This window comes from Seriola dumerili, unplaced genomic scaffold, assembly GCF_002260705.1.
Source record: "Seriola dumerili isolate Sdu_G_001 unplaced genomic scaffold, Sdu_1.0 BDQW01000920.1, whole genome shotgun sequence".
Taxonomy (NCBI): domain Eukaryota; kingdom Metazoa; phylum Chordata; class Actinopteri; order Carangiformes; family Carangidae; genus Seriola; species Seriola dumerili.
In genome coordinates, this window is record NW_019175175.1 from 11,245 (window position 1) to 23,954 (window position 12,710).

Below are 12,710 nucleotides of genomic sequence, written 5' to 3' on the forward strand. Positions count from 1 at the left end.
AGAACAGGTTTAGAATCCAAGAATTTCACCCATAATGCACTTGCATGCTTTTTAGTGACAGCCATTTTGAAATTCATGTATCTCAGGATCAAAGTCTCAGTTTTTCTGTCCATGATCCTTGTCGTGACACACCTTCTGACCAGTGGCTGCTGTAGCTCATCTCTCAGTGAGTCAGTTGTCGGTGTGGAGTCTGTACTTTCCTTCAGGAGCTCGAAGGTGAACTGACGCAGTAACAAATCCAGGTGAGTGGCTTCAAAAGACATGAGAACAAATTAAAATATACACAGGATAATAGAAGCAGAAATGTTCAGTTCTGTGAAGATAACTACTTGTTTGTGCGTTTATTTAATTGTATAACTTTATATGATTAAGTAAATAGTATTTAGTTTATAAAATGCTACATACAGAACTTACACTGTTAACGTTTTTGTTTTTGTGTCGACTGTTGACTTGTGACGATGTCAGGTCAGATGGACCAGAGACACAGATGACAACTCACAACAACTGGAAATAATCTGCTGTAAAAGACACTGAAACTCACCTACAGGTCATGGCAACAGCAACAAGATCAGGTAGGTATATTCAGGTGTTTATGAAGATACAGAAGTGATGTTTTTGTCTAACTTGCACAGATTTGTTCATCAGAATAGAAATGTGGTTTTGAAATGGTGATTTTTATAGTCTTTATTGGTGATTGGAGATCTGATCTGATCTATTCATGCCTCTATCACTTTATTTGCTCAGCATATTAACCACTCCTTATTCCAGAGTACAGAGTCCAAGATAAAGCCAACAAAGAAGTAATAAACATTTATATAATTGCTGCTGCACCTTCATGTAATAAAACTGTTCCTGTTTGTTTCACAGTGATTTTCTAGTTTATGGAAATTTATCGAAGGATGCTTCCTCCATTCAACAGATTCAGCTTTTTTAAAAATGTTGAAATATTTGTAGGATGTGAGTAGAATAAGCACACCTGACATGCAGGTCAAATGACATGTACATCTGAATTACAGCTTTGTGAATAACACTAACCTCAGTGGTCTCTGCATACAGAATAATCCAGGTCATTATCTGTCGTGGGTTTTCAGCAGAGTGACAGTATGGCTGCAGCTTCTCGTGAGTCCAGTCAGACTTTCTATCACAGACATGCAGCAACTATCAATGTGTTTCTAATCATCATTCTACACTTTAGTAAGTATAGTTTGTAAAACAAATAGCACAGTTGCAGAGAAGGATTTCTGTTTCTGTTACAAAATATAAGTAACTGTATTTAGTTAGTTAGTTTAAACAGGTGGTAATCAGAACACAGTTATACTCTTAAAATGAATAATTACATGAAGGGATTACTATCTTAAATCATTTTAATTTAAAAGTAGTTTTGTTGAACTGGTCACATTTCCTACCTAGCGAGCTACCTTCTTAGCCAACTGCTAATCGACTAGCTACTGCAGATCAGGCTGTTAGCATTCTGTTAGCATCATGACTAGCTAACAAACAAACTACCAAGGGGAAACCACTATATACTATACATTCTGCCAGTTATTTTTATCTAATAAGGTATATAACCACATTAATGTCTGAACTTTTAAACAACCTGTTCAGAACTACAACCTTTTGGTTTGTCAGCTAGCTTCCCTGCTCCATACAGCGCTGCAGGTTTACATTATTAGGGCCTGAGCACTGACCGGTGTTAGGGTTAGGGTTATTTGCTCAGTCTAATCTTAAGACCTTTGTGATGCTAAATTGCAGAGCTTTTGAGTTTTTAATTGAATAGCCTGCAGTTGGCAGCGCAGTGAAGTTCGATGTTTTGCCATGAAAAAGGAAGTGGATATCACTCAAGCACACATTAGCCAAACTGCCCTAAACTGTGTATGTTTAATGAGTCTACATGCCAACATTCGGTTATGCTTTAGCGCCACATCATTGCAATAGGAAATATCTCTGAAAATACTTCAGACCTTGATGATGCTTTATTGCTTGTAGCTTTATTATTTTTATCTTTTTACCGATTTCATGCTGTGAGAAAACAGAAGGTAAAAACCGCCTTTCCTGGTAATAAAAAACGTTACTTCAGTAATTGAACAGAATACTGTATCATATTTAAGGGTATGTTTTCTTTAATCTTTAGTGAAATACATTTTATAAGTGACCCTCCCAACACTGTCCACAAGAAGTTGAAGGTTTTGTTTTCATGTTTTTTATTAGCCTTTGTTAATGTTATATGGAAATGTGCTAAAAAATATTTCATTTACATTAAATGGAAAGTTGGAAGGAAAGCATGTATTGACATAAGTGAGTGGGACATAATATTGATACCACCATTGCGTGTCATCAAAAGGTGTGATTACAGACCGCAACGGAATGAATAAATAAACAAATTTTTAATGTCTGTGTTTAATACAGATTATTTGCTCCATCTGAAGCGTAAGGAAAGCTATGAGTTCCTGCCACCTTTCAGTAAGTCACACTAATCTGGGTCAGAAATATTCTGGTGTTTAATAACTTTGACAGTGTTTAATAGAATAATAGAAATACACTTTCCTAAATGCTGAAAGGATTTTTCCAAATATAACTTTAAACCGCTGTGATTCTCTCCCTGGTTGATCGCTTCAGCTACTGATACTAGATCAAGTTTACACATGGTTGTCTTGTATAATTCAGTGTTTTTCATTTCAGTGTCTGAGCTGAGGGTTGTTCTGCTGGGGAACAGCTGGTCTGAGAGGAGTTCAGTGGGGAACTTCATACTGGGAGAGACTGTGTTCAATACTAAAGAAGAACCAGACTGCTGTCAGAGAGTCAGAGGACAGCTGAAGGGGAAACACATAGTTCTCATCAACACCCCAGATCTGCTTCATTACAACATCTCTGAACACAAACTGACAAAACATATGAAAAGTGTTGTGAGTCTCTCTGCTCCTGGACCTCATGTGTTCCTGCTGGTTCTACAGCCTGAAGACTTCACTGAGGAACACAAACTGAAGCTCTGCAGAGTCCTGAAACTCTTCAGTGATCAATCATTTGATCATTCACTGGTTCTGATATCAACACCCAGAGAGGAGCAGCCAGGCTTCATGGAGAAGTACAGTCAGCATCCACCGTTAAAAGACATGATCAAAACATGTATGTACAGATACTTGTGGCAGAAGAACCTTGAACTTTCAGAGCTATTAACACGCTTGGGTCAAACTGCAAAGGAAAACAATGGAGATCATCTGAGCTGTGATGTGTTTGAGGATGAGGATCCAGGTTTAACCATGACACCAAAGTCTGAACACATGAAACCAGCTTTAAACCTGGTTCTGTGTGGGAGGAGAGGAGCAGGGAAGACTTCAGCAGCCGAGGCCATTTTAGGTCAGACAGAGCTTCATTCAGTCTCCAGCTCATCAGAGTGTGTTAAACATCAGGGAGAGGTGAGAGGACGTCAGGTTTCCCTGGTGGAGCTTCCTGCCTTGTATGGAAAACCTCAGGAGGAAGTGATGAAGGAATCACTCAGGTGTATCTCCCTCTGTGATCCTGAGGGCGTCCATGCCTTCATCCTGGTCCTACCTGTGGGTCCCCTCACTGATGAAGACAAGGGAGAGTTAGAGACCATCCAGAACTCATTCAGCTCTCCAGTCAATGACTTCACCATGATTCTGTTCACTGTGGAGTCAGATCCTGCAGCTCCAGCTGTTGTTGACTTTGTAAGAAAGAACAGAGACATCCAGGAGCTGCTTCAGAGCTGTGGAGGAAGATCTGTTGTTGTCAACATCAAGAACAAACAGCAGATCTCTGAGGTGTTGGAGGCTGTGGACAAGATGAGAGTTGAAGGATCCAGATGCTTCACAAAGGACATGTTCACCAAGGCTCAGATGGAGAAGGTTTCACAACTCAAAGCTGAACTTCAGGGTGTCAGACAGAGGAGTGGGATGGGAGGTGATGATGAGAGGCAGAGCAGAGAGCCTCTCAGGATGGTGCTGATTGGGAAGACTGGCAGTGGGAAGAGTGCAACAGCAAACACCATTCTGGGCAAAAAGCATTTCAAACCCAGAATTGCCCCAAAACCACCGACCACGTCTTGTGAAACAGCAACTGGAGAGATTGATGGACGGCCTGTTGTTGTGGTCAACACCCCCGGCTTGTTTGATACAACTCTCTCTGATGATCAAATGAAACAGGAGCTTCAGAGATGCTTCAGCATGTTGGCTCCTGGACCTCATGTGTTCTTACTGGTTCTGCAGATCGGGAACTTCACACCAGAGGAGAAAGACTCTGTGGAACTGATCAAGAGGGTTTTTGGCCAAAAGTCTGGAGATTTCATCATCATTATATTCACCAGAGGAGAAGACCTGGACGATCAGCCATTTGAGAGTCACCTTAAAGATTGTGACAACTTTGTCAAACAATTAATAAATGACTGTGGAGGACGATATCAGGTCTTTAATAACAAAGAAAAATCAAACCGCACACAAGTCCAGGAGCTACTGACCAAAATCCAGACCATGGTGAAGCAAAATGGCGGCAGCTGCTACAACGCTGAGATGAAACAAATTATAAATGAGGAAGAGATGCAGAAGTTAATCAAAAGAAAAGATGAAGAAATGAAAGCGATGAAAAGAACATTAGAAGCAAAAATATCTGAAATGGAGAGAACCAAACGACACGGAGAACAAAGTCAACCTAACCTGGAGGAAGAAATGAGAAAACTGAGAGAAGAACTGGAGGACGTGAGACATAAACAAGCTGAAAAACAATGCCACGTCCAATGACTAGAAGACAGAACATCTACAAGAAATTCACTCAGACAAGAAGTTCTTGAACTCGCACTGTCAGCGGTGTATGATTACGTGACCCTCTGAGTGTGATCTTTTGTGCTGGTTATGACGCCATTTATTTTAAAGTGTCACCTGCAGATGTCGGCTCTGCGTCGCCTCTTTCTCGGCTCTCCAATCAGACGTGCATTGTTGTAACCAGACAGTAGGGATTTAAAGCAGCGACGGTTGAAGGGACAGCTGCAGCCTGATTCGATGACATAGTTGACACTTCCTACCATTGCAGCCAAACTGTCTACTATAGGAGAAAGACTTAGTTTGCCGTACAGTTATTTGACACTGTCATTTCATTTATATTAAATTATACCGTCAGTAGTTTTATGGATTATGAGTATATTTGTTAAAGATACCTCCTAATTTCACTGATTTTTTCCAGTTTATTCATAGACCTGTCAGCACAAACTGTTAACCTCCATCCTCTGTGTATTGATGAAACACGACGCTGTCCGTGGTGCTGAAACAGACACGGTATACAAACTGATTGATTTGATATTAAATTGTCTCTAAAGCAAATATCAAGAGCTCTCTGCCATTTAAAAAACATTTCAGAACAGATTCAGTTTCCTGAAGTAGTGAAGTAGCCGTTGTTGGAGTTAAATGTTGCTTAGTGATCTTTGATCTCCATCACTATGGCAACGCACTGGTATGTATACGGACACCGCAGTCATCACTTCAACCATCGCTGCTTAAAGTCCCTAATGTGATCACTGTTTTGGAGTAATAATCATATATTGTACATAAGAGTAGTCCTGGTGAGAAACTCCTGTTTATGCGAGGGAGGCAGGTAAGAAGTCTGTATTTTCTTTCCTCTTTTTTTTTTCTTTTTGTTGATGGTAAGTTAGTTGTTTATATATGAAGCTGTGTAAGTGATGTGCAGTTGAATGGCACAGTGGTAGTGTCGTGGTGCCATTTTGCATCCCAGCGCTTTTCGTCTCTTTGACCAGCAGAGGTCGCCATTGAGCTCTGATTTGAAAAGCAAGTAATGAACCACTTTTTTTAAAACAACTGTGTTGAAAGCTTCACTGGTTCATAAAGCTTAACTTCGCCGTCACTATATGTCCCTCACTTGTAAATTACTTTGGATAGAAGCATGTATAGAGGTGGAGCGTATGTGTAGAATATTAATTAGAATGACTGTTTTGTTTGTGATTGGTGAATAAATTTGTTGTTTTTGGACTGAAATCTGCTGTGGCACTGGTCGTCCTTGGCAAGTGATGGCAGACAGGAATCATTCAAATTCCCCTGGCAGCACATTTTGGCTGAAGACAATGTTCCAATGTTTTCCCTGTAGTTTCCAGATGAAGACTCTGACCTTAAACCACATCATGCCCAGTTTGAGTCAAGCTGGGAGACAATTGTTGCAGGCCTCTCTCATTTCCTGTCATCTCTCCACTCCGATGAAGACAGAGGTAACTCAGAATATTAAGATACGAGCCATCTCAGTGCTCAGGTCTTGCTGTAAGGAAGTTTTATTAGTCAAGTGTCAGGTGCCAAAAAAGAGACAGACAAAAAGGAAATGGGCGATGACACATCTCATTCAGCCAATCACTACCCAGAGAGTAAACCTAACGGATTAAAGCTTTTTCTTTACTGTCTACAGCAGAAGTTGTAATTAGACATGATGATATAATAGAATGATAAAACATATGCACATAGTGTTTAAATAAAGAAATGAAGAGAAGTTCAGCCTTTGGTTTCAAACAAAGTTGTTAACATTCAGTTCAAAGATGAATAGATTATGTCTTATTGACTTAAACCAGATATTGAATAAAGGTCACTGTATGCGTCCAGTCCCCAACTGCTCGTTGTCAAGACACCGAACCGATCATCACCTTGCGTGTTTCCTCGCTGTGTGAATGAAGTGAAACACCTGAGTGAGTCGGTGTTTCCTTTACAGGAAGAGTTGCTTATTTTGATGTGATACCTGGCAGGTATGTGGTCAGGTGACCCCTCTGATGCTTAGTACTTGACATAATGTCTTTCAGTGTGTGTTGGTGAGGATCTCCCGTGGCCACTGTTGTTACCTGCTTGTACAGTTGAACTGTTCGGCCTGAACTCTAAATAGCATTGCTGTGATTTAGTCATCAGTTAACATCTCTTTTTACACTGTTTTTATATGTGTTGTTCGTAAATCTCAATAATTAAGGCATTTACAGGGGCATCACATTTTGTTTCATCAGCATGCATCAGCTTTAGGAGGAATTATTGTCTCTTTTGGAAGCAGCAGTCTGAGACACTAGCATCTGTGATCTGACAGAAGGAAACGCTTCAGTTATCACGTGGAAACATGTGGATCCAAACACAGGAAAACGGTCAGCAGAGATCACAGCAGGTCCTCACCAACACTGCCTGACAGAGCCTGAACTAAACATTAACTCCACAGATCACTGTCTCCAAGACGACAACGGAGCTGAATGAACAACCTGCAGCAGTGACACGAAACGACAACAGTATGTTCAGAGCTCAGACATGTTGCAAACTGTTAACCTGCATTTTATTTAATATGAGTTCTTAATCACAATCACTATTTTTCAGTTAATGGATGGTTAAATAGTTCCACTGTTTGTCCAGCAGGTGGAGCTCTAGTCTTTTCAGAAACGTTTCATGATTTGCATCTTGTTCTTCTCTCATGTGAGTGCTCATACACTTTAAGGTGGTTTAGGATGAATTTAATATTTCATAATGATAAAGTTATATAATATATACTATCTATCTATCTATCTATCTATCTATCTCTGCATATAATGAAAGTGGAGTAAATCTTTACAAAAACTGAAGCTCATTGTATAAAAAAAGCACGAACCATCTTGTCTTGTAATTATGAGTTATCTTATGATAAAACACAATAGACTAATGGGACAGGAAGTACTTTTCAGGTTTTTAAATTTTCTTCTGTATCAAAGTTTAATTAACTTAACTTCAGTAACCTAATGATACACAGCAAAAAGAAGAACAAAAGGCTAAAATACATACATAAATAAAGCTGACAGTCTAAAAAGTAAATATTTGAATATGCAATATTTTAACATTTTCCAAAATACTTGCTTTAAACGCCTCGTGATAATGAGATAATCAGTCACCTGTTTATCTGAGACATTTATTCCCGTCAGAACTTTTCAGGGTTTCCTGCTTCCTTCACCGTCCGCTATATAACGGTTTCTATTTTCACTTTGACACGTTGTGTCGCAACAAGACTTTCAGCAGGTGAGTGAAAACCACTGCAACTACATCAAGAAATAACCAAGTAATTCAACTGAAAGGAAAGTAAACATATATCTGCATTGTAAGTTGATCAGTATAACTTATTATCAAAGGAAAAAACACGGATCATCCTGTATTTCGATTTTCTGATCAGGTACCGTTTATTATTAGTGAATTCATGAACCGACCGTCAGTTAGAGTCAGACATTTATTCTGCTCAATCATGTTCAGGTTAACTGATGTAACACTGAAGTTAAACTAGTTAACACCTAGTTAACATTTTCATTTCTTCCTTTTAGGTTGTTAAACCCAGCAGCTGGTTTCCAGTTCACGAACAGCATCATGGCCAGTAAACAAACTGGTGAGTCTTCTCACACTGTTGTATATAAATATTATTTATAGTATTAATATATTATTCTCTCTAAAATGTGTTGTTGAGCTAAAAGCTGTTTGATTTCCAGAGCTCAAAAAATTCATGAATAAGACATTAATTGGTGATTAATATAAGTATCATTAGTTACTGTAACATTATCCAGAGGAGTCAGGTTCTAGAGAAAATGCATGAACATCTTTATCTGTAAATGGAGGCACATGCTGTTTTCAGTTTTGTAAATAACTGATCCTGATAATGTGTCTGTGGTTTGTCCAGATAGTATGGAGTCATGGGAGTGCCATAAAAAATAATTAATTTAAAAAGGAAAAAGAAAATAACTGGACATATAAAAGTGAATAAACAAAAGAATAAAAAACGATTTTACCCTTCAGCTTTCACTTTCACCCTTCAGCTTTTACTTTCACCCTTTAGCTTTTACTGTCACCACTCAATATATTTTGGCGGGAGCTTTTTTGGCTCAGGCAACAGGGAATAGACACAGACTTTGCAGATGAATTCACCACCTGAAATATGGGAACAATTCTCCTAATGATGATGATGGTTTTAATTTCTATTTCTTTTATTTATTATTTGTTTTAGCACAGAAGAAGCATGCTGATATGTATGTAGGACCCAAACTGTGATTTGTGGACCGTATAGTATTTGTCCGTTGATTCTCTGGTAACCAGTTTAGTAATGAGGTGAGAACCAGAGTTACACCGAGCTGCTGAGGTCCTTGTTACAGCCCTGCAACTGCACATTCAGATGAATCTGTGTGATGACTGTTTTATCTATGAACAGTAGGAATCAAACTGTAATGTGACTTTTTGTGATCGCATATCCCATTGCATCCTAAGAACTTATATGAATGAATATTTTTTATTTTTTGTGCTCCTTACAGTTTTCCTTCTGTTCGGCTTCATGACACTTTACGGTAAGTTAAACTGAACAGATTCATAAATATTCTCATGCATTTTAACATCTACAATTACAGTGTTGTGTAGATACAAACTCACATTTTATTTCAGAGAAATATTTGTCAGTTTAGTTGTGAATTTGTAAGTTTGAGGTTAATAATGGATGATAGATTCTCTTTCTTATAACAAACACTGTAAAAAAGAGAGGCTCAGAGCCTCCTCTCTTCTGATTGGCTCACCGACCTGTTGTTACTAGAGCTCCAGAGAGAAGCGTGAGAGAGGAGATGGTTTTTATATCTTCTTATGGATCAACACTTCAAATAAAACACAGAAGAAGAAGAAGAAAATATGGAGCTTTGAAATCAGTTGTCATCCATCAGGAGAACGATCATGAATCATCACACACTATGATGTTTATCATCATCAGCAAGACGTCACTCACATGAAATGATGTGTTTAATGCAGGGATGGATGCATGTATTTGAGTTAAATACATTTGTGTCCTTTTATCTTCAGTGGTAATGAATGAATATATTGTATATTTGTCTTTTACAGTGACAGCTGATCCACAACTTCGACAGTTGATCAGGAGCATTGCATATTGTTCACCCAGCAGTGAGTTTAACTGAACTGAGTCAGAACTATTCTGCCGCCACATTTGTGATATATGTCTGATTGTATTGTTTTCGCTTGCTGTCTTGTTTTGCTTTTTAGAGTGGGTTATGTACATTTGTATGTTTGTGTCCTTTACAGGGGGCACTGATCTGGAATCTGTGAGGCACAGCATCGCAGAACTAAAGCAATATAACAGTGAGTTTAACCTGAGCTGAGTCAGAATATGCTGCTGTATAATAAGATCTGAATTTATAGTTTGAACTATAGGATTTGATGGACTGATTAAAACACCAACGCTCTGTACTACGAAGCAGGATTTGAGGTTATCGAGGTAACTTCAGGTTTTCAGTCCTACGACAGTGGTTCACTTCTTACCTGGGGAAATCACCAAACTACTGACCAATCAGATCACTGTCATCATTCCTACAGGATCCTGATGGGAACAAAAGAGTATACAATAAAGTGATAAATATTAACAACCAGTAGATGTTACAGCAGACATAGATCAGTGGAATCATTTTGTTGTTTGAGTCTTTCCATGTGTCCGCTCTCTGTGCATTTATTAGCAGCTCTGTTTTAAAACAGAGTTTATCACACTAAATAAATATATAATAACTATTATAGCTTCATTTGAACTGAACACAGATTCTTTAATCTGACAGGATTCCTGACAGTAGTAAATGATGCTTTTACTCTCTTCTTTCTTCTTCTACTACTACTACTACTACTACTACTACTACTACTACAACTACTACTACTACTACTACTACTACTCTCTTCGTAGTACAGGCTCAGTTCATTAACTGAAAATATTTACTGTCCACAAATTAGAAATTGTTTCACTGAGCATGTTTAAAGTGGCCTTAAAGAAGCAGTTACAAAAATACCAGTAGTAGTATATTCAGTTGATATTTTATATAACCAACAACATTAGAATTTTGACATCGCTACCACACTGCCTGTTGGTTTGTTTGCGATACATATGGTTGATTGTTATCGCCTTCGCTTGCTGTTTTGTTGTTGTTTTGCTCTTTAGTGTGGTTTGTGTACATTTGCATATTTCTGTCCTTTACAGGGGACGCTGATATGGAAACCTATGTGGCGCAGAATCGAGGAAGAGCTACTTATTGTGAGTTTTAACCTGAACTGAGTCAGAACTTACGCAGCTGTTTAATTAGAATCAGAATTTACACAATTGAACAGTAGGACTTGAAAGACTAATCAAGACACCTGTTAATTCAGTGAAAATATTTCACTGTCCATAAATTAGAAATTGTTTCACTGATTATGTTTAAAGAAGTATATTCAGTTTATATTTTTATGTTTAATGAACCAAGAAAAAGATGAGAATGTTGTCATAGCTACCTGCTGGTTGCCAGCAGAAAATCAGGAGGAAACAGGAAGAGAGGCATTTTTAAAATTGCTTCATTTCAGTCCCCATTCAACTCCAGCTTGCAAGTTCTGCTTTTAATTTTCAGTTATTGCTTCAGCTTTGTTTCAGCAAAGGCATTCAGTTCCAGCATTTTTTCTGCAGGAAATCCATTTTTCTAGGTTGTGATTTATATTTTTGATTGTATTGCTTTGTTTGCCTATTGTGTTGTTTTGCTCTTTAGAGTGGTTGTGTACATTTGTATATTCTGTCTTTCACAGGGAAGCTGAAGGCTATGAATCTAGGAGCCAACCTAGATTAGTGAGTTTAAACTGAACGAACTATTCAGAACTATTCTGCCTTGTTTTAATTGTAGATCTGATTTACAAATTTGAACTGCAGAATTTGCACATCAATTAAAAAACCGCAGTTCAGTTTTGCGACGAATATTACTGGAATAATTTTGCCTAAAGTACTTTAATTTCACAGATGTATTGATTGAGTGACAGATTCACTCCAAGTTCAAAATTTAAAGAAAACTGTTGATTTCCTCACTCGTAAATCCAATTTGAATCTATTTCTTTAGTAATCAAGTTTGTTTTTGCTAATTTACTGTTTGCTTTCAGTGTGGGAAGAGATGAGGAAACCCACTCTGTTACATTTGCCGAGCTAGGATTCTGATCCTGGTGGCCGCTGGTGAGTACTGGAATTTCAGATTTGTAACTTGGTTTGCCTTTCTGTTTTATTAGTGTGAATAAGTCGGATCTATGAGAGTATGGGGATATGTAGAGAGATTAACTGAGATCAGTGTAAGTTGCGGTTGAATCATACCTCAAAAGCTAGAGGCAGTAGTGAACTGCATAGAATATCATGCTTCTTTAAGAATACAATGTGTGTCCCCACCGGTTCGATTTTGGGTCAACTGCTCTTTAGTTTTGTTATAATACCTGCCTGCAATACTGTCGGCGTGAGAAGGTTCAAAGTCTTCATGAAGTATGTGAAAACCGTGAATGAGAATAAGTTATGTACCACCATCAGCGACCAATGGGACCATACTGTTTTAATAAACTAGCACAGAAAAGGCCATGGTTGGTTTATCGACCTAGAATAAACTGTTCTGGATCCCAGTTACAAGAAATAAAGAACTACGAAGTGTAAAGTCTCAGCGCAACGATGCAGCCTGTCTCTGTTATCATATTTGAGCTTGCGCTGTCCCAACTCTACTGACAGCTTGGTGTGCTGTTGCTATATTGTCGTCCATGATCAGATTAAAGTCACAGGAGATAGTTTGATATTGTTTATTGCAATGGGGAAACCATCCAAAGACTATTCACATTCACACTTGGTCATCATGTTTTGTCATGAAGTGATAGATGGTTTGTGGACTGACGAGCCGTTCTTCATTTTTTACAGAGGAGAAC

General features: G+C 38.3%; 1 protein-coding gene across 1 annotated transcript in view; it reads left to right on the top strand.

The window, feature by feature from the left end:
* The first annotated feature begins 531 nt into the window (after positions 1-531).
* LOC111237538 (GTPase IMAP family member 8-like) overlaps positions 532-12,710 on the top strand; it is a 15,206-nt gene continuing 3,027 nt past the window's right edge. Inside the window, exons 1-9 of the mRNA XM_022766664.1 lie at positions 532-572; positions 2,407-2,460; positions 2,680-4,709; positions 6,106-6,223; positions 7,925-8,018; positions 8,315-8,376; positions 9,290-9,322; positions 9,861-9,920; positions 10,059-10,115. Of these exons, the coding sequence (XP_022622385.1) occupies positions 551-572; positions 2,407-2,460; positions 2,680-4,709; positions 6,106-6,223; positions 7,925-8,018; positions 8,315-8,376; positions 9,290-9,322; positions 9,861-9,920; positions 10,059-10,115 (2,530 nt within the window). The 5' untranslated portion in view covers positions 532-550. The remainder of the gene's footprint in view (positions 573-2,406; positions 2,461-2,679; positions 4,710-6,105; positions 6,224-7,924; positions 8,019-8,314; positions 8,377-9,289; positions 9,323-9,860; positions 9,921-10,058; positions 10,116-12,710) is intronic.